At 43.9% G+C, this 25,490-nt stretch overlaps 1 protein-coding gene across 7 annotated transcripts in view; it reads right to left on the bottom strand.

Moving 5' to 3' along the window:
* Positions 1-25,490, bottom strand: part of ZNF236 (zinc finger protein 236) — a 103,361-nt gene that overhangs the window by 63,371 nt on the left and 14,500 nt on the right. For all 7 annotated transcript variants that reach the window (XM_036874592.1, XM_036874590.1, XM_036874591.1 and 4 more), the window contains 8 exons: positions 22,538-22,680; positions 21,133-21,297; positions 11,744-11,922; positions 9,045-9,169; positions 8,571-8,743; positions 4,799-4,942; positions 1,847-2,050; positions 659-887 (listed from right to left, as the gene is read on the bottom strand). In XM_036874592.1, the coding sequence (XP_036730487.1) occupies positions 659-887; positions 1,847-2,050; positions 4,799-4,942; positions 8,571-8,743; positions 9,045-9,169; positions 11,744-11,922; positions 21,133-21,297; positions 22,538-22,680 (1,362 nt within the window). The remainder of the gene's footprint in view (positions 1-658; positions 888-1,846; positions 2,051-4,798; positions 4,943-8,570; positions 8,744-9,044; positions 9,170-11,743; positions 11,923-21,132; positions 21,298-22,537; positions 22,681-25,490) is intronic.

Here is a 25,490-nt window from a genome sequence, read left to right as displayed (position 1 = left end):
CCGCGGGGGTCCTAAACATTCTAGTCTGTAGGACTGAGACGAGGGAGACTTGTGCTCCTACGAGGAGGCGGCATGATCTGGCCTCAAATGACCACCCGGAGTCTGCACAGAGAACAGGAGAGGAGGGTGAGGAAGAAGACATTCATGATGCAGAAAAGCCTGGGGAAACCCGTGCCATTCAGAAGATGCGAGAATGTTGAGAGAACAGCAGGAATCCAAGTTTACCATAACAGAAGCTTGCACCCAGGTCACCCGGGAGGGAAGACCGAAATGCACGCTGGGGCACGCTGCGGAGGGCTTGTGGGCCGAGAAACGGAGCAGGTGCCGGAGCAGGTGTGGCAGGAAAGGGCCGAGGGTTTCGAGCAGAGGGGCTTTAGAAGCATCAGGCGGCGGCACTGGGGGACGAAGGGGCAGAGACTGGCGGGAAGGGCTGGAGGGGACAAGGGGCCTGACAGCGGCGGGACGAGTCAGGAGGGGCCCTAAACACAGGGACGTCGGTAAGTTTAACGAAGTTTACGATAAACAAATGCTATTAGGTAGACGCTATCAGAGCCTTCAACAAACGTACCACCTTCAGAAGGAAAAAGGAGGGCGTGTTTCTTAAAAAGCAGCAATAGGCCACCCAAAGTGTCTAAACCTTAAAGCATACTAAAATTACCAGGTAGAAACGGCGATTTCTTCTTTATAATCTTTTTTTCTTTTTTATCCAACTTCTCTGTGGTCTCCTGTTCTTCTTCTCGCTCTGCAGCCGTAGGGTCAGCTGGCTCCCTTGAAACGTTGGGAGCGTCTGGAGTCTGGCCCTGAGCAGCCGCGGCCTTGGTGTGGCTGGGGTCGCTGGGATGCGCTGCAACTGGAATTGAAGACAGCCCACTGTTTTCTAAGGCTTGCTGAGACAGAACAGAACTAGGAGGTTAGGAGGCACGATGCCCACACCTGCCCGCCAAAGTCAATTACAAAGACGCGACCAAGCTTGACCTACGGAACTCTGACTCCACCCCACTGGGCGTAAGAGCTACATCGCCAAGCAGCCATCTCTGAGCGAAACGCCCAGCCCTTGGAGGCTGAAACATCCCTCCTGATATCTGACATCTCACCTCCACCCAAAATCTGGTGTGGCAAGCATTTACAGTTCTAAATTCAAGGGCACTGAAATTAATTCACTTGCCTTTTAGCAATTTTCTCTCAGACAACTCTAGTTGTCTGTAACACATTTAGGAATCACTGGTTGAAACTACAGCGGGGTCACCCTCACATCAGCCGTCATGACAACCTGAGATTCTTCACACCCCGGCCAACTTGTCACCACAAACGTAGAGGGGAGAGGTTAGGGTTCACGTCAGTAAGTAAACAGAGGGAGAGGAGAGAGAAGGCCGTCTCTGCTTGGGAATGAAGGCGGTGACTACGGAGCTGGGCTGGGAAGAAGACTCAGAAGAGCCCTCTGCCCTCCACGCGCTCCAGCGCCACACGAGCAGGGACGCTCACACACTGTCAAGACAGGCAGTGCTATCTCCAAGGAGCGCGGCGGGAAAGGATGAAATATTCCTTACCCTCTGTCAACACGGATAGATATAAGGAAGTTCTGAAAAGCCTACACTTTTCATGAAAATTCACTTACAGAGAAGAAATTAGAGTTCTAAACTTTTTATTTAGCGAGTAATAAATCATTTCAAATACTGCACTGTCCATAAGTAATCAAACAAGCATATTTTGTTTCAATGTAATTTTTTCAATTACGACACATTTTTAAGGAAGATCCCTTTCCTTTGACAAGACCTGAATATGTCGCGTTCAGTGATGATACCCAGTCGCTGAGAAACACAGACAGGAGCAGGTAAGTGTGTCTCACCTGCAGGATGTCCTGGCTGACCCCCACCGTGATGCTCAGCTGCTGGGCAGCCTGAGGCGGCTGGCTGGACCCCGCAGGCCCCGGCTCCGACAGCTCCAGCAGCTGCTGGATGACATCGGCCACCGCCTGGGAACTCTGCTGACTCGGAGCAGACGCGACCTGGGCTTCCGTCTGCTGAAGAGGTAAAGTCTGAAACAGCGTGGCCTGAAACACAGCAACATTTCGTTAAAAATATAAACGATTACGTTAATTTGTACACCAATTTTTTTAAAAAAGGAAAGAAACAGGCGTATCTCCCTTATGAGCATTAAAATCCCAAAATTAGTATCCCCAATTTTTTTTTTAACATCTTTATTGGAGTATAATTGCTTTACAACGGTGTGTTAGTTTCTGCTGTATAACAAAGTGAGTCAGCGATACATATCCAAACATAAATTTTAAATAAAATGCCTCACTGATTTTTAAGTTAGACACAAAACTGGCCCTTAAAAAAATATACTCAATGAATGTTTCTAGCACAATTCACGTCCTGTAAGTGGTGGCAGAGACCATTCCTTCCAGATGGGGTGAGGCGCACAGACCTCATCTCCCTCTTAGTCCATTAAAATGAAGGAGTAAAAGAGTTGCAAAATATAGAAAATAAGCAAGAAATCACTGTGGTTTAAAAAACTTTTTTTAATTCCCGAAAAACAGGGGCATTGGAGGAATAAATGCTCTGTAAAGCTACAGCCAAGAACATGTGAAGAGAGAGCTGATCTGATTCCTCAGAAACCCAGGAACGTGAAACGCATACACAGACGAGGGCAGGGGCAGAGAACTACCCTGTGCCATGCTGTAATGGTGGGTAACAGGGCGTTCTACACCGGCCCAACCGACGGGACACGCTCCACCGAGAGTGAGCCCTGACATAAACTGTGGGCTTTAGTTAATAATAACGCACCAGTGCGCATCCCTCAGTTGTAACAAATGCACCACACCAATGCAAGGTGCAATAATGGGGATACTAACTTATGTGAGTTGCTGGAGAGGAGTCTACAGGAGTTTTCTGTACTTTCCGCTCACTTTTACTATTAACCTAAAACTGCTCCAAAAAATAAAGTCTATTAATTAAAATACTTAACACTGACAATGAATCCCCTGTCTTCCTCCATAGAACAGATGGCAATTAGGCACTTACCTTCAGGCAAAAAAAATGGGGGATTGCCTCTAAAAGAGATAAAAATGAAAAAACTATTTGGGGAGAGCTAGGGCACCTTTTGTGGCCCTTAGTTCCTTAGATTAAACAAAAAATCTTTTACATTCTGCCACCAGGGACCCCAATTTTAAGAGCTGGTTCCCTGGCCAATTATAAGTAACCCTGGAGTTCAACCAGCTCTGTTCACACATAAAAAGTTCAGAGGCAGGTTTCCTGATGCCCCCTTCTTAAATACAGGCAATCAAGAACTATAAGACATCTGAAAGAAGGAGGAGTGGGGAGATGCACAAGACAGACAATTCAATGACTAGAAGAGAACTTTTAAAAGAAAATGCTGATTAGATTTCAAAGGAAAGTACATCAAACCAGAAAAGAGTATCTTGAAAAAGAAACAATCAGATCACAAGGAAAGATCTCAGAAATTAAAAACCTTACTAGCTTAAAAAAAATTCAAGGAAAGAATTATAAGACAAAGTTGAAAAAAACCCTCCAAAGTAAAGCAAAAAGGTCAAGATTTAGAAAATGGGAGAGGAAAAATAAGAGACAGTGTTCAGGAGGCTGAACACTGATCCCTAGACAGTCCTGAAAAACGGTACATATAACCTGACACAGAGCGCTCTTACACACACAGATGAGGGTAAAAGGTGGCGTGGATCCCAGGTTTCCAAACCCCTATACTACATTTTCAGTTTTTTTACTGAGACTATAAATTTAAAAAATGATTTGCATTATCATTCCAAGTAATTCACTACATCTACATATTTGATTTGCATACTGCCAAAGGAAATGAATATTTGCTTGATTTATACATTGAAAATTTTATTTAAAAAATACTCAGTCCAAACTAGAATTTAAGACATAATTATTAGACTCTAATTATTTCTCCAGTTTTAGAACTTCTTTACAACATCCTCCCTGATCAAGAGTAAGTGGAGGAATCATCTTAAGCTGCAAATATTGTGAGAAAAGAAAAGAAAAAGTAAACACTAAATGTGAACTTCATGCTTGGGAACTAAATACAAACTAGGTCTATTTTCTAGTTTGGTAGGAGGCAGCTGCTGACTTAACACAGACTATCGGCAGACGGCATTCATGAGCTACTTCAACACTCCTGAGACTTGTACGTCCAAAGTCTCTGCTGTTGGTTAGGACACCAAACTCTATGCTTAGGTGCTGCCATTTATGATCAATTGAGAGGGTAGTAGAAGTAGCAGATCAAGGCTGAGCTATGAAAGTCTACAAAAAAGGAGTAAAAGGGGGTGTGTTTGGGGGGTCATACAATTTTAAATACATGTGCTGAAAAATACAATTGAGTTTCCCAAAAGTCCAAGGTCTCAGGAAAAAGTATCACTGTCACATTAGACCTGGAGAAATATTACTTTAAAGAGAGAAGTGATTCTTAAAATATAACATAAGGATAAAGAATATTCAATAATAATCATCAATAACACTGTAGGAATTACAATTTCATAAATTAATGATTACATGATTACATTTTGTCTTATTTCTAACCGGTTCAGATGACAGTCCATAAATCAGAATCACGTAATATTATTCTAAAGTTTTTAAAAATTTGATTTCCTTTCACTCATTAAACAAACAAACAAAAGTAGCACCATACTTCCATATAGGAAACTTGCATATCACCTTTACGGTACTAAATACTATTCTAAATAATATTCAATTTTCAAGGTCATAATTAAGATGACAGATTTTGGTAAAAGAATACCTTCTATCAACCAGCGTACTAAGCTTACCGTTAAAACGTGAGCAGTCTCTGCAGCACTTGTTGAATTCTGTGGCCCACCCATATGCATCTTGCTGATATGAGTGTTCAAGCTACCTAAACTTTTAAATACACAACTACATTCTGTACAATTATAGGTAGGGCCACTCTTGACCTTAAAAAAGAAAAAAGAGAAAATAAGTTTTTACAATTGTTAGATTAAAATATTTAAATTATGGCAAATCATAATTTACCATTCAATTAAAATGACAGAAATAATCTAACCCTTTATCATACCTTTTCTTATAAGTTAGATAGGTCTAGAATCAATGACCCAACCCTTTAAACAATATTGCCAGTATGAGATTAATTGAAATTTCAGTCTTTTCTATAAATCAGAACTGGTTCAAGTGAAAAATCATAGTTTTCAGTTATTGTGCTCTAGTAAAAAAATGTCTGACATGTTCTCAACTTCTTAAACGGTTAAGCAGTGTTCAATAACGCAGGCCAGACAGTTAGATATAATTTTACTCTGAGCCTTGAACATACAAGTCAGGATGGATGGCCACGCAATGTATACATTTTCCATCACCAATTCCAATAGTCCACGGCAGGGACTACTTTTTTTTTTTTTTTATAGTGACTACTTTTTAACACTGTGACAGAGCCAAGAGTGGACTACAGAGCAGTAACACGGACAGGGCCACCCAGGCACAGAGGAAGCACCTGCAATATCCTCTCTGCACTACTCAACAAGCCCAGCCGGCTCTGAACTTGGCTAAGACCTCCCATTCCACCTAGCACCTTGTTAAGAATGAACTTTACAGCTTTAGACTCATCACAGGATTAGATAATGTTACAAACACTCTTTAGAGGTTGTTCCTGTCCCACCGCAGGTCCCAGGGTGTCCCCAGGCTGGGGGCAGGCGAGTCCCCGGCCTTCCCTGAAAGGGTTTCCTAAAGCCGGGAGCAGCAACGAGCACGCCCTGGGACTGTTCTAAGGTGCCATTTTCCAGGTGCTGTGCATTTAAACACACTGTTATTCCTCAGCAATCACCTACACAGAGGGAGCTCCACAAGAGTCACTTACACGGCCCAAATTTATTCTTCTCAGATCGAAAGGTAACCTCACGAATATATGTATACGCTCTTCCTAGTGTCTCTGGGTCTTAGATAATAAAACTTAGTCTTTAAAAGCAACTTCATTGCATATGAAATTCTCAGTCTCTTTACAAACTATATGAAGTATGTAGGGTTTTCTTCATTTTAGCGTTACTTAAGGATTTACTCCAAGGAAAAAATTAAAAGATATACATATGCTTTTAGGAATGTGATACTTTTCATCCTCCAAAGTATTGTAGTTATATAAAATAAATGATCCATGATAAAAGTATTTGTGTTGCTTAAGTATTTCTTCATAATCTACAATTAGACTAAATAAGACACCAAATCATGACAATTAATAAGAGCAAAGGTGGGGACTTCCCTGGTGGTCCAGTGGCTAAGAATCCGCCTTCCAATGCATGGGACATGGGTTCGATCCCTGGTCAGGGAACTAAGATTCCACATGCCGCAGGGCTACTGAGCCCACATGCCGCAACTAGAGAGAGGCCCACAGGCCACCAGAGAGAAGCCTGCACGCCGCAACAAAGAGCCCGACGCAGCCAAAAATAAATAAATAAATAAATATTTTAAAAAATAATAATAAGAGCAAAGCTGAACCAGTTTAAGAGAAATACTTCCAGAGTTTGCAAATCAGTATTACCTGGAGACAACAAAAAACTTAGGAGCATAAGTTTGGCTGAAATAGCTAGCTAACATGCAGCGTGGAGGGAAGTACACTGACCAGGACTCTGCTCGATAGAAAACGTGAAAGGGCCCATATGCAAGGTCAGCAATACTAGCGCCAGAAAAATACTTTCTCCTCAATTTCCTTTCTTGTCTTTCAATTTCTTACACTTGGAAGTGTCTGTGTTTCAGGTTCACTAAAGGGATGACACAGGCTAGCACTCAGATTGATGGACCATAAGAATGGTATTAGGATTATTTCCACACATTTACTCATCAGAGCTATAATACTGTTGGTAAAAAGACAAAAATAGTATTTTATATTTCTCCCATGTATAATAAGCCAGAAAGGTTCAAACGTGTGTATATATGTGTGTGTGCATATATGTGTGTGTATGTGTGTATATATATGTGTGTGTGCATATATGTGTGTGTATGTGTGTATATATATGTGTGTATATCTGTGAGTATACGTGTGTATATGTGTGTGTATATCTGTGTGTGCCTATGTGTGTACGTCTTGTGTGTATGTGCATATGTGTGTGTGTGTATGTCTGTCTGCGTATGTGTGCATGTACGTGTGTATGTCTGTGTGTGTATATGTATATGTGTGTGCATGTATGTGTGTATGTCTGTGTGCGTGTGTGTGCGTGTATGTATGTCTGTGTGCGTATGTGTATATGTGTGTGCATGTATGTGTGTATGTCTGTGTGCGTATGTGTGTGTGCGTGTATGTATGTCTGTGTGCGTATGTGTGCATGTACGTGTGTATGTCTGTGTGCGTATATGTGTGTGCGTGTATGTCTGTGTGCGTATGTGTATATGTGTGTGCATGTACGTGTGTATGTCTGTGTGCGTATATGTGTGTGCGTGTATGTATGTCTGTGTGCGTATGTGTATATGTGTGTGCGCGTATGTGTGTATGTCTGTGTGCGTATGTGTATATGTGTGTGCGTATGTGTATATGTGTGTGCATGTATGTGTGTATGTCTGTGTGCGTATGTGTATGTGTGTGCATGTGTGTAGTCTGTGCGTGTGTGTGTGCGTGTATGTATGTCTGTGTGCGTATGTGTATGTGTGTGCATGTACGTGTGTATGTCTGTGTGTATATGTGTGTGCGTGTATGTATGTCTGTGTGCGTATGTGTATATGTGTGTGCGCGTATGTGTGTATGTCTGTGTGCGTATGTGTATATGTGTGTGCGTATGTGTATATGTGTGTGCATGTATGTGTGTATGTCTGTGTATGTGTATGTGCGCATGTATGTGTGTATGTCTGTGTATGTGTATGTGTGTGCATGTATGTGTGTATGTCTGTGTGTGTATGTGTGTGTGCGTGTATGTATGTCTGTGTGCGTATGTGTATATGTGTGTGCGCGTATGTGTGTCTGTGTGCGTATGTGTATGTGTGTGCATGTATGTGTGTATGTCTGTGTGCGTATGTGTATGTGTGTGCATGTATGTGTGTATGTCTGTGTGCGTATGTGTGTGTGCGTGTATGTATGTCTGTGTGCGTATGTGTATATGTGTGCGTGTATGTGTGTATGTCTGTGTGCGTATGTGTATATGTGTGTGCGCGTATGTGTGTATGTCTGTGTGCGTATGTGTATGTGTGTGCGTGTATGTGTGTATGTCTGTGTGCGTATGTGTATATGTGTGTGTATGTCTGTGTGCGTATGTGTATGTGTGTGCGTGTATGTGTGTATGTCTGTGTGCGTATGTGTATATGTGTGTGCGTGTATGTGTGTATATCTGTGCGTATATATGTATGTGTATATCTGTGTGTGTATATGTGTGTATGTCTTGTGTGTATGTGTATATGTGTGTATGTCTGTGTGCGTATGTGTACATATACATATATGTGTATTTTTTTAAACAGGGTCTGCTCTGCACAAACTCTTCGTCTACCTTTTAAACTGGAGAATTTCTCAGGTTCACTCTTGACTCAAGAGCCATCCGTGCAGCCTGTGACATACTGCACACCTGTGAGGACCACACCCCCAAGTGTGACGCTTACCTCTGAGTGAACTCTCTGCACATGTGACTGGAGATTCCCTTTCTGAGAAAAAGCGGCAGGACAAAAGGCACAGGCGTGGGGTTTTTCACCTGTATGCTTAATCATGTGAGTTTGCAGCGCCCCCTTCTGGTTAAAAGCTTTTCCACATTCGCTACATTTAAATGGTCTTTCACCTAGAGAGGGAGAAAAATGATCAAAATATCATTCCATACCGTGCGAGCATCTGATGGATTAAAAGAAAATACTTAAGTTACCCACACTCAAGACCCCAAACCTACCCCTCCAGGCAGAACGTTACCCTGTGGCCGCGACTCACACATCCCACTACCTACTCAAAATCTCAAAAGTAACACCAAGGTTATCAGCAAACTACGGAAAAGGCAAGATTAAATTTCAGGTCTAGCTGGCTCTAAAGCACCTTTTCTTCCCTTAAGGTCCCACGGGAAATCACCCAAAAGTAAATGCATCTCGTACCTGTGTGTATCCTAATATGCCGAGTTAACTGACTTGGCTTTTGGAACGTCTTTCCACAGTGTGGGCATGAATACGTGAATCCACTCCTGTCGATGTTCCGATTATAAGACCTTGTACTTGACACCCTAGTATACATAGAGGGAAAATACTCAGTAAGTCAAATCCCTTGTGTCACCACTTCTAAATCAAAATCCTATGGGAAAGGTTAGCCGACTGGCCATCAGAACGTGCTTTAATGAGAAATCAATCACATATAAGTGTGTAGGACACACACACACACACACACACATGTATTAGTTTTGTGTCTCGATATCATAAAACTCATTTTTTTGGTCGGGGAGGAGGCAAGTCGGAACGTCTCTTCTAGATAAAGCTTCCCCTGTGACGATCAAACACAAAGACCTGTGCGGGTGTGACTTCTACGTCGGCACGAGTGTGTGCTGTCTGCTCCAGGCTCCTCCTGGATGCTGACGATCTCCAAAGCTCCATCTCCAACAACTCAGATCCCTCCTCTGAGCACCAGCCCTGGGCACCTAACTCTCTACCTGACATCTCCTGAAGGCTCCCTGGCGCCTCAAACCTAGCAAGTCCCAAATGAAACCCTGTTTATTCTCAGCCGGCTCCTTTCCACAACAGGAGGCGGCAGCTCCCAGCTGTGAAGTTTAAACCTTAGAAGTTACACTGGATTCTTCCTTCTCCCTCACCCCGACTTCAAGTCCATCTCCAAAAGCTGCTGATCTCACCCCAAAACACCTCCAAAGAAGCTCCCGTCTCTCCACCCTGCAGCCACCAGCGTGGCCTTAGAGCGGCGCCGTCATTCTGTGGCCCTGATCCACGGGTCTCCCTGCTTCAACCTCACCCACACGGCAGCCAGGCCGCGGCCTGAAGGCTGGGCAGCCGGATCCGTGTGCAGAACCCTCCCAAGTTTTCCCACTGCCCTCGGGGTAACACCCGCGTTCCCAGATGGGCTCAGCGCCCTCCAGCTCCAAGACCCTGCCGCCTCGCACTCAGCCCCGTGAGCTCCACTCCACCCCGCAGCCGGCTCCCATCACACCGGCCTCCCCCTGCGGCTCAGACTGTGGCAAGTGCCCCCCTCCCCGCCCACCAGGCCCGGAACGCCCCTCCCCAGACCTGCAGGCCCGCCTGCCCCTCCTCCTCACCTGGGTCCCACTCCAAATGGCCCTCCTCAGAAAGGCCTACATCAGACAGGCGCCTCAGCGACTGCCCCAGCCCTGGAGCATCACCCCAGGTGACTCCAATTTACTTCCTTCTCAACACGCCCACTGTCTGAAACCCGCACTGGCTAATCCGCTTGCTTGGTCACTGTCTGTCTCCCCTGCTAAACGGCAGCTCCGCGAAAGGGAGGCGGCCGGCCTGGCCCCCGGAAGGCCCAGGAGCCAGCGCGCTCTAGCGCACGGTGGCCACATAAGTACCTTCAGTCGCCTCTCCAAGACCTCTGGGGACAATCAACAGTGCCTGTGCTAGAACGTCACCAAAATAAAAATCTAGTGTGATAGGACACACGCATTATATTTTGGGAGTTTAAAAATCTCCGAAATAACGAAGCATCAGGTGGGAACCACATTAGTCAACAACCAGTAATATGAAGGGAGTGGGAAAGACAGGAGAACTTTGATCATATGGAGATGTTCAGTCCACGCTTCCAAAACACAGTGCCGAAGAGAATACATAAAACTACTACAAAGCATTCAGGCACTTTACAAGCTTTGTTAACTGGTGTGGGACCTTTTGCTGTGGTGGTGCTGGTTGTTAAACAGCACAGATAGCTCCTAAATATTGGAGCTTGGAAGGGTGGCAAGTTAAACTGATGATACTGTCATTAAAAAGTTAATCAATACGGGCTTTTATAGTTTGTTGTAGAGATCAGCTCAACGAGCGTGACCACTGATCATCACCATTAGCTAACTTAGCACAAAGGGCCAGGAACAACTCTGCATTTCATATCATTAAGAAAAGGAAATAGCAGTAAAAAATATATAATCAGGAATAGGTCAAGTACAAAATTTCGAAGCCATGTTAAGTTTTACTAGGAATAAATGTATATATGTATGTAAATATAGGTGTGGTTGCTAATATTATGAGCACTAAAGCCAGACTATTAGGGATTAAATCCCTAACACTTGACTTATGGCTGTAAAACCTTGGGAAAGTTACTTGGTCTCTCTAGCCTACCTTTTCTCATCTGCAAAATGGGGACATAAAAGTATCAGGCCTGAAGGGTTGTTTGTAATGATTAAATGAAGTTTTACTTATATATTTATATACACACTAAGCACAGTAACTATTTAAACATGTGCGTTCTAAATAGGTAGTATAAATAAACCAATTCAGTAAAAAGGGTGCTAATGTGGCCTTTGTGAATCCACTCTACACACCTTGTTACCTGCCCATAAAAATGTATTGCCAATAATACTTTGTTCTACACCTTTTAACATTTTAATATAGCTAAAAACGTCTACCCACACAGTATGACATTTAAATTTTCGACCTTTCCTGTCCTACTGTAGACCCGACACATAACACATGCTATGAAAGACATCCCGACACCACGTGAGATGAGTTGCCCTGTTCTTGTTTCTAAAGCAGCCAAGACATGTAACCGATCAACCAATCATAGCAAAGCAGGCCCATTTTTAATGTGCTGTATAACTGTTTCTAGCCCAAGCAAAGGCTCACACCTAACTTTATAGTGAGTCTTCATGTGCTCCTTCAGCTGTGGTGGCGTCTCGAACCCCTCCCCGCAGGCCTTGCAGGCGTGAGTCCGGCTCGCAGCCAGCTCCTGGCGGTGCTCCTCCATGTGGACGGCCAGCTGGCTCTGCAGGGTGAACTCATCCCCACACTCAGAGCAGATGAGGTTCTGCAAAGGGAAAGACCGCCCATGAGCAAAGGCAACACTTCAGAGCCGTCGCCTCTTGAAAGAACTCACACTGTAAATGGCTGACACACAAAGTATGCTTTCCTCTGGGACAAACACTATTTCACCTCTCAACAAATATACCATCGTGTCCACGTATGAACATATAAAAACGATCTCTTTCCTGATAGAAACATAGGGAAAAGGATGAGAGAACAATACAATATCTGAGCAAAGCGAATTGTTTCAAATTGGCTGCTGGGTAAACGGCATTTTGTCCATCTATGCTGTGAAAACTTTAAAGAGAAGCAGAATGACTTCAATACCACAAAAGGGTCAGGAAAGAATTTAAATTAAGATGACAGTTTAACAGACTACCTTAAAACAAAATGACAGCTGGTAAATTTTTAAATGGAAACACCTATCATTCTTTCAATCTGGTTTATGGGTAGTCGATTACGAAAAGTCCGCGACTCTGTCCAGAAGTGCCTGGCTGAGCACCTGAACAGAGCTATGGAATAAGTATAAAATACACACAGGATTTCAAAGACTTACTGAAAAAAAAAGGAAGAATGTAAAATAGCTCAACTGTTAACATTTGAATTAGAATATTTTGGATATATTTTCATAAATATATTAAAATAAAATGTATTTCATCTGTTTTAACTTTTGGAAATATAGCCACTATAAATTTTAAATTACTCAAATTTCAATTAGGATAGCACTGGTCCAGATGTTCTGGAGTTGGGTCTTGGTTCACGTGAAGGCTGCCAGTCACCAGCTGTGTGTATCTGGGGGTGCTGACTGCTCAAAGTCTGTGAAACAGCGGTGACAGCAATGCCTGCCCTCACAGGGTTGTTATAAAGTTAAGTACAATGATGCATGTAAGATGCTGAACTGGTGCCTGGCACAGAGGAAGTACTCAGTAATGAACTGCTGACTCAGTACAAAGTTCAATGAGTTTACTCATGTGGCCTTCTATAATACAATTATTTATTTAAATGATCCAAACATGGAAAAGAATGAGTGTAACCTGTCAGTGAGCATAAACTATTATTTCCAAACAACAAAATAGATAGCTATTTCTTCCCATCAGACTGTCTTCTAATTACTGCACCTGACAGTCTCGTAAATGCATAGAAAGAGCATTAACATGAGGTTGTTCACTGATACTACTCAGAGCATCCTTTGCAGAAAAGACAAGGATGAATGGAATACTCTGAGCAATCCAATAATGACGTCAACTTAAGTAACTTTAAATTAGTGTTACTATATAATAATTTAAGGAAATAATGAACTACTATCTTGTTAGTATCTTGCTGATAATAAAGACATCTCTTTCTTGGGAACTGTCAAAAATTTAAAAACCACCTAACAAAATTTGCTGCCTATCTTGAGTGTGGCACTGGGGACATCCACACCCTGAATCTGTACAGCAAAGTATTCTCCTTTCACTAATGACTTACAATCACGAGATAAACCCTGACTTGTTACCCTCCCACCCACACCGTGATTCTCTCATTGCTTTGGCTCAGACCCATCCTCTTTTCAGGTACTTTTTCACCAAATGAGCAGATTAGTATATTTCAGGAGACATCTACATGGATATTACTCAGAAATTGATCAGAATTTTCTGAGTGGAAACTCTGGTTTATGTACAATATGCTCATACGGCGAAAGCAGGATCAAGTACATGCTGGGCCACAACCGAAACAGGCCTCATGATGGAAGGTTTCGTGCTGCCGCTGTGTTACACCCAGCCAGACCCAGGAGCCAGGATGGGCCTCCCTCCCTGCCCAGGACCTGGCACCTCGAGCAAGTCTTAGTGGGGAGTGCGAGGCCTGTGGGCAGCTGGCGGACGTCCGCTGTACTGCGGTCCCCGCAGTCGGAGCTCCCGGCAGGCCCTCTAGGCCGAGGCAGTGGCTAGTGCCTGCCCCAGAAGCAGGTGGTCCTGACGGAATTCCAGTGACCGCTGAGTGGCCAGCAGATCATCCAGGGGAACATACGGCATGCTTATCAGCCCCCATCTGGATGAGGATATAATAACTTTGTAAAGTCAAACAGAGGATAAAATACGATAAATACTAACCGCCTTTAGGCTACTCACCCCGTAACACTTGCCCTTCCTGCCTCCCCTCCCCCGGGGCCACCCACGACCTTTCTCTGCACCCCCTTCCTTCTCTCAGAGCCCCCAGGCTCCAGTGCCCAAGTGCTGTCCTTGCTCCTGCCTGGGCTTTCTCAGCAGCCATCCCTCCCTTCCTACAGGAGTCTGCCTCAAAATGGCACTCAGTGCAGGAGAGAAACCTTAGCCCCCCCCACAGGACACCGCCCCCCTCTGAGCCCCGGCAGCACTGGTTTCCACCACAGTCCACTGGGCTCCTCTCTTGGCAGGTGCCACCCAGTCCAGAGGCAGGACGGGCTGGGGAGTGGAGGGCCACCTCACAGGGCCCCTCTGCCCTGTGAGGGGGGCGGGAAGCACCGTGCAGACCGGTCCATCCTGCATCACCTGGCTGAGTCTCGGTGCTGCCGGTGGAGAGGCTCCACAGGCGGGGAATCAGAACACGCCCTGCTTCTGCCCGGCAGAGGATGGAAGGCCAGCTTCCAGCCGGGCTCTCTAACACCATCGGAGGGGGGGATCTGGGTGCCACCTCCTTCCGCCAGGAGACGGATGCAAGATTAGCTCCCGACTGAATCCCGGGGGTCAGGGGAGCAGAGGGCCGTCTGCTTCCAGGGGACAGGGAGCCGGATGGGGTGGACGATCGCTCTCCCCTCAGCCCTGCCGAGTTCGTCAGTGGGTATTTGGCTGGAATAGGGTTGGCAGCGTCAACAGGATTTTCTCTTGTGAGACCACCCTCTTCCCAGTTTGGGCTGTTGGCAACCAATCTTGTGGCGTGTTTCCGTCTATGCCTGCTGGCAGAAGGCTACAGGCTCTTCCAGCACCCTGTCCACATGGACAGCAGGCAAAAAAGCAGCTCAGGGGACTCACTGCCACACGTTCCTCAAGTCCTGAAAGCCCTCAACTGCCCGCCTCCTTCTGCCCACCCTCAGGAGCCTCTAGACCTCTTGGCTGTGTGATCTCTAGGTATTTTCAGTTGTAAGAGGGGCACAAAGGGTCTACTTCATCTTAGCTGGATTCTTATCGGTTCATTTTAAGTGCAACTAAAGGTAAGGAATTACTCCTGTAGTCGATACTAATATACCACATTCAAATCAATTAACTAAGAAATAAAAACATCCAAAACAGGCAAAGGTAGCTAAAATGCATTATTTAACATACACGGAAAAGACTGATAGTTGTGTTCCGATATCTGTTCTTCTTCTGTACAATAAGGGGTTTCTTAGCTGAGCACGCGGCTGGGTGCCGACTTTCCTAACGCTAACCACCTGTGTGGCGACCATGCTCCTTCCACTCGACGGGATGGCAGCAGGCTTTCACTAATGACTTACAATCACGGGATAAACCCTGACTTGTTACCCTCCGCCTCTGGACCTGGCCTTCCCACAGCAGGCGGGCCACCTCCCTCCCTCCCTCCCTCCCTCCACTGTAAGCCACATGGTACAAGAAACACTCAAAGAGAGCAGAGCATGTGGGGTCCTGGACTACCTCGGCCACCCCACCAGCTCTGTACTGTACAACACCAGACTGTTAGGCGAGAGAGGAAAACTCCGAACCTGTACCCGAACACAACCCTTTTTCTTAAAAAGAGCACCCTATTTTTTACATATTGCCAACACATTTTCACATCACAAATAAGCACTGCAAACCTTTTCTGTTGTTGTTGTTCTGCTCATGAGAAATCACTAGTCCTGAATTCCTGTTCAGCATGGGGTTACTAAGGTCAAGTTACTGAATATCACTTCTCAACTTCCAGAGCCTTCTCCCCGGCAGCACAGTGGCGCAAGGGCAAGAAGATAAAGCATTTTCACAGTTCCCATTCCCAGCTGCAAACCACAGTTACACAAAAGCCTCTCTTCTGACTATTCCAACCCTTTTCCTCTCCTGTGATTATTTACTCATCTAAGAGAGAATCTGTTATATTCCAAGAGAGAAAATAGAAGAGAGGTTAGTAGTAATAGAAATGAAAGTCAACTGGTTTCAGAAAATACATGCTTCTCAAAGGCCTTTTGGGGAAAAAAAATTGGACGTCAGAAACTATGAACTGTTTACGTTCCTCAAAGGCCTTTTGGAAAAAAAAAAAATCTGGAGTCAGAAACTATGAACTGTTTACGTTCCTACAACAGTGAAAGACAAAGACAGCTGGAGCTTCACCAACGCAACGAGGATTCAGATGAGACCAGGCTGCACAAGCTGCCGTCACAGCTGCTGCGCGTGACGGGGCTGCCACCTCAGGAGACGACGTCACAGCAACGAGAAACCGACACAAGCACACGGGGTGAAAGCAGACATCAGAGACTGTGAGCTCCACTGGGGGGACAGTCTGGAAAAGAATCTGGACAAAGGGTGTGGAAGAGAAAATAGAATGAAGGGAAGGTTTTGAAAATAATGTATAAAAACCTAAGAGCGTCTGGAGATGATGAATTACCATTATTTCTCTTTCCAGTTATGGAGGAGGTAGAGAAAAATTTTAAAGGTTTATCTGAAGAAGCATTAGGATGGAGCACAGCAGTTTCGCTGGCCTGCATCGGTGGTGTGAGGCTGGCAGAGGTGCGGGGCCTCGGCTCCACACCCGCCCTATACCATCACCCCCAGGGCTGGGTCCACGCGGGGCGCCGGCACAGGTGGAACCGCTTGAATCACCTCCCCCCACCCCACCCGCCGCCGTGAGCCCCCTAGAGGATTGACACACACACACACACACACACACACACACACACACACACACACGCACACACACACACACACACACACAACCAGGCTTCACCCCCTTGCTGATCCGGCCTAGACCGCATGTTACATCATTTCAACCCTCTGCCAACACCTGACCCATTCGCTATCCCGTCACACACGCTTCGTAAACTGGAACCTTGATGCAAACAACCATCTGACCTCTGAAGGGCGCTGTGAGGAAGCCACATGCTCCCCTCCCACCCAACACACACAGATCCGTTCGCAGCCACGATCCCTGTGGTACGTGTAACACAACCACGTAACACAACCCACATATCTGTCCCTGGTCAGGCTCTGCTCCCACTTCCCAAAAGCAGGCTTCCCATACCCATGCCTCTCTCCAACCACCTCACTCTTCTGTGAAGACAAGGCAACGTCTCCATTTCACAGAGAAAAAGGAGGCTGTGCAGCCCAATCCAGCCCGAGAGGGAGGAGGCAGTGCCCATGACGAACTCGCAGGGGCCAAGGGACAGCAGGCGCCCTCCAGGGAAGAAACACGCCCTCGACAACCGTCCCACGCCACGTGGACGACTGGCTCAATGCCGCTCGGTTTCAGCGGCATCCTAACGTTGTGAAGCTGGCTTGCAGTAGTTGCTGTGGTTAAAAAGCAGGGAATGAGTGAAAGTCAATGTGAAACAGGAAATTTCAGGGTTCAAAAAGCTACGCAGTACCTAATTTACATACGGTAGTTTTTCAAATGGCTACTAAGTTACTTAAGACATAAATACTTATTGGACCTCTTAGATTTAACTACTTCAGAAAAAGAACTCTTAGTGTTTGGCTCAGTGAAAAACTTGCTGAGACACAGAGACTAAGGAAGCTGCAAACCGAGAAAGGGAAAGCTGCCCTAAGCCAGCAGGCAGGGCCTGGACTCCCACTGTCACACCTGCGTCCCCTGTCCACCTGAACCTGTCCTCACGCTTTTCTTCTAGGGTCAAAGGCAGAGGTATCTCTTCTGCTCACAACTCCCTTCTCCACCTACTCTCATAGGAAGTCAGTCCTTGCCCCTCCCAATGCAGACGTCTGAAGATGGATTATTAGAGCAATGTTAAATTCTTGAGTGTGGTAACTGCTTTGTGATAATGAGGAAAAGTGTCTTTGTTTTTAGGGGATACAACTGAAGTATTTAGAGGTGCAGTAGTAACGTGATGCCTGCAACTATTTCAAAATTGTTCGAAAATTCGAGGGGTGAGATCTGGTTTACTTTAAAACCCCCCATGTACTAGGTGAAAACAAAACAAAACCAAAAATCTCATCACCTAATTATTACTTGTAGATGAGGTTGTACACCTGAAAACTCAGAGAATCTGGTAGAATAGCAGGCTACAAAACTAATATACAAAAATGCACTGCTTTCCTATAGACAGATAACAAATAATACATATTTGAAAGACCCGTTAAATGATATTTTTAAAAAATGTTAAAACATTTAAGAACAAATTTAAATAATGTGCTGAACCCATCTGAACAAAACATTACTGAATGTTTTGACAATAAAGATTCAATATTTTAAACATGTTCAATTCTCCCCTTTAACAATCGGAAAATTTAATGCAATCAAAATTAAAATACCAATTAATTTTTAATTAGGCAAAATTCTAAAGTCCACATTAATAGTAAACCAGAAAAGTAAAATAAGAAACATACAAACATTTGTTTATCATTACAAAGAGAAATACAGCAAAGTCAAACTGGAAACCAAGAACGCGGTCCCAGGAATGGGGTGGGGTTACAGAAAGGAGCCAGTCTCCTGAGTGCCCCTTGTTTGCATCTTTTTGACAGCTACTACTTACCACCCTAATGTTCAAAGACTAACTCCCCGGCCCTCAATCCCTACTCTGCCTGCATGGGGCTGTCGCTGGTCGTAGAGCCCGACCCTAATTGAGGGCAGTAATCTGAGGGCCGCAGATCTTAAGAATGGCAAGGGGGCCTAAAAGAGAAAGCAAACGAATGCAATAACCCTGTACTGACTTCAAATCCGAAACGCGCTTCACGTACAGTGGTTTGGGCCAAGCAACTGTGAAACAACTTCCAGTGTTAACACAGGACCACCGAGCGCGTGAGGGGAGGGACGTGTGCGCTGCTGGGAGCCGCGTCCTGTTGTGGAGGAAGGGACACACAGCCAGGAACTGCGGGGCAGGTGGGCGCCCTGTGCAGAGGGACTGGGGTGGAGGAATGAGTGTGAACTCAGGATTTCTGAAATACAGGTGCACCCTACACCTTGTGGACCTGCATTAGAAGACACGGTGGGATTTTAAAAGACAGTGATTGTACACTTGGGAAGCATTTCTAAGCAAATCACAAGACCCAGAACCTGTCAATGAATAAGACTGCTCACTGCGGCTACACACAAAGGGCAGAAACAACCCACACAGAGACCTGGTGAGTATGACACAGGTGTACACAATGCATACAGCGTAACACCATGCGGCTGCTGGAACCATACCTAAGACAGAGTCAACTGAAGAAAAAGCACAGAATACTGCTACTGGGTGGTATCACTGGGGGTGCAGAGATGTGTACGCGCACTGAAAGCCCCTGGGGGGTGCAGAAGAGACCGCTGTGCAGGCAGCTCCCGGGAGGAGGACTGAAAGTCGGGCCTGAGGGAGACTTAAGTCTCACTCTAACCCCTTCTCTGCTGTCTGAGTCTCACTGTGTGAACTTATTCCAAAATTAGACACTTTCTGCCTTTTAATATGATAACAATGGCCATTTCTGGACAGCGCTACAGCTGAGTGAGACAGGCAGGCCTGCAGTCTGCAGGAGAAGGTATAAAGCAGCTTGCGCTCTCGAAAACATAGCATGGCATTCTATAAAGAACTTGAAAAAGCCTTGTTAATTCAGTAAATCCAACTCTAGGAATCTATCCTAATGAAACAATTAAAGATACATGCAAAGATGTATTATTTATAATACTGAAAAAAGTATAAACAACTTAAAGGTTAAATAATAAAGGAAATGGTAAAAATATCATGATGCTATATCCAGATGCTGAAGACGTTAACAAAGCAATTTAAAATAGTGACATGGGGAAAACACTCATGATTCAGTAAGTGAAAGAGGAAAAGATGTATTCACAATGTATTAAAGGAAAAGAGTGGGTTACAAAACAGTATGTATTTGCACTAAAAAAACTATCCTTAGGTATATAAACTATTATGGAAAGTATATGTATAGCCAAAAAAAAAGCCTGAAAGACTACACAGCTGACCCTTGAACAACACAAGGGTCTAGAGCGCCGACCCCGCGCAGTTGAAAATCCAAGCGTAACTTCAGGGTGGCCCTCCACGTCCACGGTTCCCCATCCTTGGAGTCAGCCAACTTCGCACCATGTAGTACTGTCACACATACTGACTGAAAAACTCCACGTTTAAGTGGACCCGCACAGTTCAGACCCGCGTTGTTCAAAGGTCAACTGCATATGCGTTCTCTCCCACTGGTGTGATTATTGGTTCTTTTATGTAACTTTTGTTAATCTTTAGTTTCTAACTTTTTCCAAAATAAACATGTATTACTTATACAATAAGATTTTAAAAGATAAAAATAAATTATTTTATATAAAGAATTAAAGACATAAAAAGAGGACACAAACCGATATACAAAGTATAATAAACTCAATTTTCAGGATGCAAATTTTATATATGCAATTTAAATGCTGTATGTTTTTCTGTCTCAGGAGGAAACTATACCAAGTAGTTATCTGTAATTATCCCTGGGTGACTGCTTTTTACCTTTGCATTTCCCTAGCTTTCTATGGTAACAATGGGGGGTAATACTTTAAGCAACAGCCGTGTATACGTCACAGTGGGCCCGCCTGTCCCAAGAGCAGGCAGGCCTCTCTGGTGCACACCAGCGGCGCGTCCCTGTCATCCTTCACTCTGTCCCAAGACTGGGCCTGTGGCCCTTTCAGGACTATTCACTGTGGTGCATAAACTGTTTTGGGTCATCAAGAATTTCCTCTCTTCTCCCAAATTCCCACGTGTCAGACGATCCAGGAGCCAAGCAAGGAGATTCTACCATCTTCAGAGGCAGAAAATTTACTCTTGGCCACTCAGAATCCTAAAAAAGTTAATTTTCATTAAGAAAAAAAGAGTGGGGGGCACCTCTGCCAGCCACTGTGGACATACTTTGATCCCCCAGATATACTACACACTAAAATGTCTCTGCCCCAAGGTGCTGACATGACCCCGAAATAAACACTTTACCAGTGACCTGGAGACTAGCCAAGGCAAATTTAATGATAACTGACTCCTTGAAACCTATACGAAAGGCTTTTTAAAACTAGTTTAACCCTAACATCCTCCTGACTAAGGATCAGATGCATTTTAAAAATCAGTGAACAAAGTATAGGCTGAAATAATTACCTCTTCCTTCTCATGCAGCATAACATGTGCTTTGAGACTAGCCACTCTGGAGAATTTCTTGTTACACACGGGACAGGTGGGATCCTCCCCATTGTGGGTACATTTGTGAAGTGTCAAGTTGAACTCAACATTAAAGGTTTGGGGGCACTGGTCACATCGATGTGGCTAGGTGGAGAAAAAAGTCGAGAAGCCACTGAAACACAATCTTTCCACAATCAATGTCATTCAAATATTAACAAGCACCATAATCCACAGATAAGCTTTCTAAGGAGCTTCTGAAGTCTTTCTGGACCTGAAGTCAATAAATCCAAAACGCACACAGTATAACTCCTTACAGAATTTCTCAAAGGAGTATAAGGAGACACCACATCTATATAGAAAATATTTCTAATAAGAAATGCTGCATATAAATGTATCAGAATGTAGCCGCTATGAAAATAAAAGTGAGACACTTCAACTCACTGGGTGGGATTTTTTCCCTTCTTTTATGACAACTCCACTGCTGTAAACAAAATCACTTCAAGTAAACTAAGTAATTGTGAAAACTTTCACTAGATTTTAACAGAGTTGCTTATCCCCATCTAAAATTTCCCCCAAGTGGAAGGTATTCTGCCACTTACTAGTAGAAAGATAAAGTAATCACTGGTATTTCTCTTGTAAATATCAAGACCCTAATGGGTCAGTGTTTTCAGATTCTTCAGCTTGGGAGAGTAACGCCCGTGGGTACTGGTGTCAGTACCACGTTATCATAGTTACAGCAGCGTCATTCATGCCGAAAGTAAGGCTGGAGTTGGTCAGATCCCGTCCTCCAGAAAAGAGATCCCTGGTGTTTTTCTGGTCTCAGATGGCTCACTAGCTTACATCCTCCTAACCTAGAGAAAAGTCGGCAATCACTCTTTTCACTGTAGTTTTAACTGCCACTTTCCAACCAACAGGCAGCTCATTCCGTTAGGACACTAACACTCTTGACACACCCCACCAGGGGCACCGCAAGGGAGTTCAAATACCTATTTAAGGGGGCGCTGCTCCCTGCGGAAATAAGATCTAAAATATCTCAAATACCTTCTTAAAATGCAAGACCACTTAAAGGTACCACTCCCTGCTGGAGAAAAACACATCAAGATAAGGGAAATTGAAACTACTGAACAAAGTCACATTTTAAGATTATTTCTTTGTCCATTCATAAATAACTTCATTAGATTCACCAGACTAGTTCTCACTTTCTCTCATTATCTAATGATGGGTAGAAATACAACTACAACTAAAAACAAAACATCAAAATATTTATTTACATAATATGGAATGTTCCACAATTTAGGAACAAGAAAAATGTTTACATGTTGATTTTCACAATTCCTCCAGTTTCAACGCTCACATTTCTGACATCCCTTTTTAGAATACATACCTTGTCATTTCGCTCGTGATCCCTCATGTGGCGTTGAAACTGGGACTCTTTTGGAAAAGATAGCAGACAGATTTCACATTTATGGAAGTTTGGAACTTGATAGGCATAATTAGTGTTCTCCGCATTCAATGTTAAAACTCCATCTATAAAATTGCATAAGTATAAACAATAAATACCAGTTGTTATTCTCAGCACATAAATGAAACTAAATTATTTGGTTATTGTTTCGAAACCAAATTATGTCAGATTTATAAGAGATTTCAGATGAAATGAATGGTACCTTAAATTTTTTTATTGGACATGTTTTTAAGTTAGAAATGAGAAACGTTGAGATGACTGAGACATGGGGCTACAGGGTTCTAACCCCTGTGAACAGGACTGTTAGAAACCTGGAACTAAACTCCTGAGGCTTAATACCCACTCAACGACACACAAAAGCCATCGTGTTTCTTAACCTTGCCTGCCTGCTCAGTACTATTTCTAAGCCACAACAAATCACAGAGGCACTTCTCCTCTAAGTCACTTTGAGCGTTCATCAATAACCCAGTTTCTTAAATCACTCAGTACACAAAACTCTAGTAGAAATATAAAAGCTGATTCACAAATTCAATCTACCTCTGAAAACTGCTGCAAAGCAAGATAAAGTCAAAAAGGCAAAAACTTTTGTTCTCTCACACAGTTATGGTTTTAGGAAGGTGAAGGATTGCAGTGCTTTGAACAATCCTCAAGTTTTACAGTGTGCTTTCTAGTGTACAGTGTGCTTACATTTAGGTAAATGGCTATAAACTTAAAAGTATTTTCAAACAAGAATATGCAATAATCACAAAAATTTACCAAGAACGTCATAAAATAAAGACGTCCTAAACGTCTTCAACTCTTGAAAATAATACTCTAAGTCTTAAAATTTCGGCACAAATATACAATCCATATTAACCAGACAAAGACAGAAATATGTCACGTGCAACTCTTTGTATCCAGCTTGACCCCAAAATATTAGAAATTTGGAAGTAGGGTGAGGGGTTAATTTTAAGACTCAATAAAACTCAGGAATGTCTTCTATTTCTCAAACGTCCATGTGGTGAACACAGCATTCCAGCATTTTCTCTAGACCTTTACATGCCTGTTCTGAGCAAATGGCCTGCAGTCCCCTATTTGGCCAACAGTCCTCCTGGCCTACAGCAGAATCTGCTTAAAAGCAAGAGCTGTGAAATTCCAACGATGGGAGGTGGGGTGAAACCATGCTGGAGACAGAGCAGAAGGGGATGGAGAAAGCTGACAAGAGCTCCAAAAAATCCTCCCGGCAGATCCTCCAGTGAAGCAATTCCAGTTGTGATAAATACTGATGTAATTCAAAAGACTGTAACTTCATTCAGAAACAAAGTGGATCTACTAAGGGAAAGATATACATAATTTTTATTCTATTTATTCTTAACTCTATCCACATTCAAAGCCCATACATTCAAAATCTCTACACCAAACTAATAACAAAATGTTGTATGACTCCCCAGGGCCAAATAAAATGATTGCTGGGACCACATTGATATATTATTCCCTTTGGAAAAGTCTGTACTATGGGAAGAAACACTAAAGGCACAAGTAAAATATCTGTTGACAACTGTGTTTTAAGAACTCAGTAGTAAGTGTTTTAACCTAAAGCTGGAATACAGTAAGAAAAGAGGCCCTCAACTTAATTTCTAAAATGCAATATTAAAATGCTATTTCAGGATGTAGGATGAAACAATTTTCATAGCCTCTATGTTGAAACTACTTAATATGTTATCTAAAAATGAGAATTAATTTGATTTAATTAACTGCAATTGATAGAGAAACCCCTGAGATAAAAAATTGTACATTTAAAACTGAAAAATGTCATTTTGCTTACGAATTAAGACTTTTCTAGAAAATAGTTTTATCCTAAGCAGCAAGACTTCGCTCTTTAACAAAGCTCCAAATGTAATAAAATGACTTTTTCAGTAGGTCCCTTCCCGCTGTTGATAACGTAATATTAATTTGGTTCAATGACAAACTTAAAACAACAACAATTCAAATTACAGCGTAACTGGGAAGGAAAAAAACAAAACAAAACATGTTTTAGTTTCCACGTTGAGTCTAATTTTAAAGTCCACAGCATCTCTAGACTTTCACTTTGCTTCGCGGCTGTTTCTCTCGGCACTGAGAGAGCAAAGCCTTTCTCCAGGGCTGGGGGGTGCTATCCCCACACTCGGCTTTCTTTCTGCTCAGAGTTGACCCTTTCTGGGAGAGTCCTAGGCCTCAAAACAACCCCTATATGCACCAGCTCTTCAAGTTCGTTCTCATGTCTGGTCCCCAGAGTACTTGTTCAGAAAGAGGTCTATGAAATTCATGTATCTTTAGGATGGGCTTCAGGAGATCCACCAACGCCAAGAAAACTACACGTCAACATACACGCGTGTGCACGTGTCCACTGTCGGGGGTGAGCGGTCTCTGCAGCCACAGGGCCCCCGGATCTCTAAGGGGCTAGGGACCTAAGTTAAGGTGTGATCAATTCACATCAGTCCTCCTGAGTATGGCTGCCTTTTTAAGAGGCAGCTACAACTTCACACGAGACGCTGGGCCGCACATATTCCTACTGCTTCCCCAGACAGAATGGGAGTAAGCACAGAGCCACTGCATCTGGCAGGGCTCAAATCTAACAGCTCATCCAGAACAGTACTTTTCACCTATGTGCTTCTGCCCTCCGGGAGGACGGGGAGGAATCGTCAGGAGATCTCACTGGTGCAAGGAAGCCTCAGGAGGTAGGACCCCAGGCAGGACCCAGACTGTCCCCATACACACGTCCCCTCACACACAGACAGGCCCACCGCTCTCCTCAACTGCTCACCCTTCCTGCCACCAGGAACTCCACTTCACTATCAAAATTAAACAATAACCGGTTTACGAAGATCAGAAATTGAGCACCTTTGCTTCCTTGAGA

The sequence above is a fragment of the Balaenoptera musculus genome, chromosome 14 (genome assembly GCF_009873245.2).
Source record: "Balaenoptera musculus isolate JJ_BM4_2016_0621 chromosome 14, mBalMus1.pri.v3, whole genome shotgun sequence".
NCBI classification, from domain to species: domain Eukaryota; kingdom Metazoa; phylum Chordata; class Mammalia; order Artiodactyla; family Balaenopteridae; genus Balaenoptera; species Balaenoptera musculus.
The sequence above is the reverse complement of the archived record's forward strand: the minus strand, read 5'-3'. Positions and strand labels throughout refer to the sequence as shown.